The sequence below is a fragment of the Galeopterus variegatus genome, unplaced genomic scaffold (genome assembly GCF_000696425.1).
Source record: "Galeopterus variegatus unplaced genomic scaffold, G_variegatus-3.0.2 Scaffold429, whole genome shotgun sequence".
Lineage (NCBI taxonomy): Eukaryota > Metazoa > Chordata > Mammalia > Dermoptera > Cynocephalidae > Galeopterus > Galeopterus variegatus.
The window spans coordinates 578,727-581,842 of NW_007726540.1; the positions used below are offsets into that span (position 1 = coordinate 578,727).

The 3,116-nt window shown below is 41.1% G+C and overlaps 1 protein-coding gene across 1 annotated transcript in view; it reads left to right on the top strand.

Moving 5' to 3' along the window:
• FBN1 (fibrillin 1) overlaps positions 1-3,116 on the top strand; it is a 252,128-nt gene that overhangs the window by 229,221 nt on the left and 19,791 nt on the right. The window contains exons 56-57 of the mRNA XM_008568659.1: positions 485-610; positions 1,186-1,392. Of these exons, the coding sequence (XP_008566881.1) occupies positions 485-610; positions 1,186-1,392 (333 nt within the window). The remainder of the gene's footprint in view (positions 1-484; positions 611-1,185; positions 1,393-3,116) is intronic.

Genomic DNA, 3,116 nt, shown 5'->3' on the forward strand with positions numbered 1-3,116 from the left:
GTACCGATATGGAAAGATTTAAATTTTATCAAGTAAAAAATATGTGTGCATAAAGTGCTACCATCTATGTTTAAGTGTATAAAAGTACTATCAAATTATGTTTTTAAAAGAGCAGAGGTACACACAGACACACAGACACATATATATATATATACATATATATATATATATATATATATACATACATGTGTGTATGTATTTGCTTTTATATGCATAATCCATGTCTAGAAGGAAACATTAGAAATTGGCAGCAGCATTGGTTGCTTCCCAGGAGGGGAGTTTGGTGGCTGGGGAATAGGGAAGGACAGGGACTGTTGCTGAGTACCCTTTTATACCTTTTGAATTTTGAATCATGTGAAGAGATTACCTGTTCACAAACTAAATTAAGAAGTGGGGGAGAGACGGAAGAAGGGAGGGAGAGAAGGAATCCATCCTTCTGTAACATAGCCAGATGACTCCTTTTGTTTTCAATGAAACCAAACAGATGAAAATGAATGTCAGACCAAGCCTGGGATCTGTGAGAACGGGCGCTGCATCAACACCCGCGGGAGCTACACCTGTGAGTGTAACGACGGCTTCACGGCCAGCCCTGCCCAGGATGAGTGCCTTGGTGAGTACAGCCAGCAGGGTGCTTTCGTAACCTCGACCTCCACTGGCACACTTGAAACCCAGACTTCTCCTTTGAAATAGAAGAAAATATCACAATTTGAGGAAGGGTTAAAAATGTTCATGTTTTGGAGATGACTTAGTGACTGTGATCGTCCATTGGGCTTAGCACCACCCTGCAGCTAAATTCTTCTTTGCTAATTGTATCACTGAATCACTTGTTTGGAATTTCTTTCTTGGCTGCCTTTTTAAGCCCTTGGTGATCAGGATCCATTTCCATATGTGTCTACGCCCCTTTCTTACAGCGTGACTATTCCCCTGTATTTCTGGGAGCTGATAGAGCTATAAGCTTGTCTAGAAGTGCCTTTCTGCCAACTTACTGAATTTCTCATCTTATTTATTTCCTTAGACATCATCCTTTCTCTCTTACTGCTGTCTCCAGCTTTCCCTTCTCACTCCTTCTCACCCAGGGTAAAGTGTTACATCCTTTTTGATTTTTATATCTGACCAAATTCTTAATACCCTGTTATGCTCATAAAATTTCCTAAAATCCCCTTTGCCATATAATGTCCCTTGCAGATAACCGGGAAGGGTACTGCTTCACGGAGGTGCTGCAAAATATGTGTCAGATTGGCTCCAGCAACAGGAACCCTGTCACCAAGTCTGAATGCTGTTGTGATGGAGGGAGAGGCTGGGGTCCCCACTGTGAGATCTGCCCTTTCCAGGGTACTGTGGCTTTCAAAAAACTCTGCCCCCATGGCCGAGGATTCATGACCAATGGAGCAGGTACTTCATTTTGTTCTGATTTGTGAGCAAGGGAGCAGGTACATCATTTATGCTACAAAAATACAGGGAATCTGTTTGTTTTTCCAATAAAAAACAGATAAGAATTTGGAATCTACAATATAGGCCTAGGTTGAAGTTGACAAAAATTCTTTATTATGTTTTAGACATTAAGGACCATGTTGCCAAAGTGTCCTTTTTCTGCCTGATGAAGTTGAATCTGCATTGCAAGGAGTCCTCAACTTTTTATTTTTTATTTATTTATTTTTTGACCGGTAAGGGGAACGCAACCCTTGGCTTGGTGTTGTCTGCACCACGCTCAGCCAGTGAGCGCACCGGCCATCCCNCCCATGGCCGAGGATTCATGACCAATGGAGCAGGTACTTCATTTTGTTCTGATTTGTGAGCAAGGGAGCAGGTACATCATTTATGCTACAAAAATACAGGGAATCTGTTTGTTTTTCCAATAAAAAACAGATAAGAATTTGGAATCTACAATATAGGCCTAGGTTGAAGTTGACAAAAATTCTTTATTATGTTTTAGACATTAAGGACCATGTTGCCAAAGTGTCCTTTTTCTGCCTGATGAAGTTGAATCTGCATTGCAAGGAGTCCTCAACTTTTTATTTTTTATTTATTTATTTTTTGACCGGTAAGGGGAACGCAACCCTTGGCTTGGTGTTGTCTGCACCACGCTCAGCCAGTGAGCGCACCGGCCATCCCTAGATAGGATCCGAACCTGCGGTCTCCTGCGCTACGAGTGCTGTATTCTCCTGAGTGAGCCACGGGGCCGGCCCTCAACTTTTTAAACAGAATTTTGCTCTAAGTCAGTTAGTTACTCAGAATATAATTTTTTAGATAAGCCTTGAAATAAATGATCATTGAATCCCCAAACTAGTTCACCAATATGTATTTTATCTCATAAAATTGGCTAACATACATTGCATGAAAGAAGTATAAATAATTCTGATATCCTGGCTGTTAAACAAAATTACATCTGAAAAAGCCCTAGGAGGCTCTGGAGGCATCTGGGGCAGCTCTGAAGACTTCCAGGCCTATCACTAGTATAACTCCTATGTTTATCAACAGTAATTACAATTGTTTTTTAGTTCATAAAAAGTAGAGAGATTTTTTTGAGCTCCTTGGGAGGGAATTAGAAGTGAGAGGAGAAGAAGGAGGTTGGGAAGGATTTGTGTTCATGTTAGAAACATGTGGCTGAAGGCGGAATAATGGAACTGGGTGTGGTGAAATGCAGAGTTGGACAGTTCGGATGGAGTAACCAAAAGCAATTTATGATTCTTTGGAGAATGTAAACATGAGATGGTGGAAAAGACTCATTTCTTGAGACTAATGACAGTGTGCTAAAATGCACGTCAGAGTAAACTTGAAAAGGTCAGGTACATCCAGCTGTTGGTATAAATTGGTTATTTGGCAATCAGGGGCTGCTAACTCATGTGGAAAATAGTTGTATTGACACCCTACTGCGCAGTAGGGAGATAGATGGGTCAGGATGTGAAGGATAGTGGCTTGAATGTTCAACAGTGCACAGTGACTACATCTTTCTCCCCGTGGTGGAGCCATTAGTGAGGGTCTTGCTTCTTTAGCTGGCAGCAAACACCCAGCCCTGTCATCTGCCCCAGATATTTCCCCAGTATCATGTCATTTGATATTTTTCAGGATTAACTTCAAACACACAAAGAGAATGTAAAAAAAAAAAAAAAAAACCC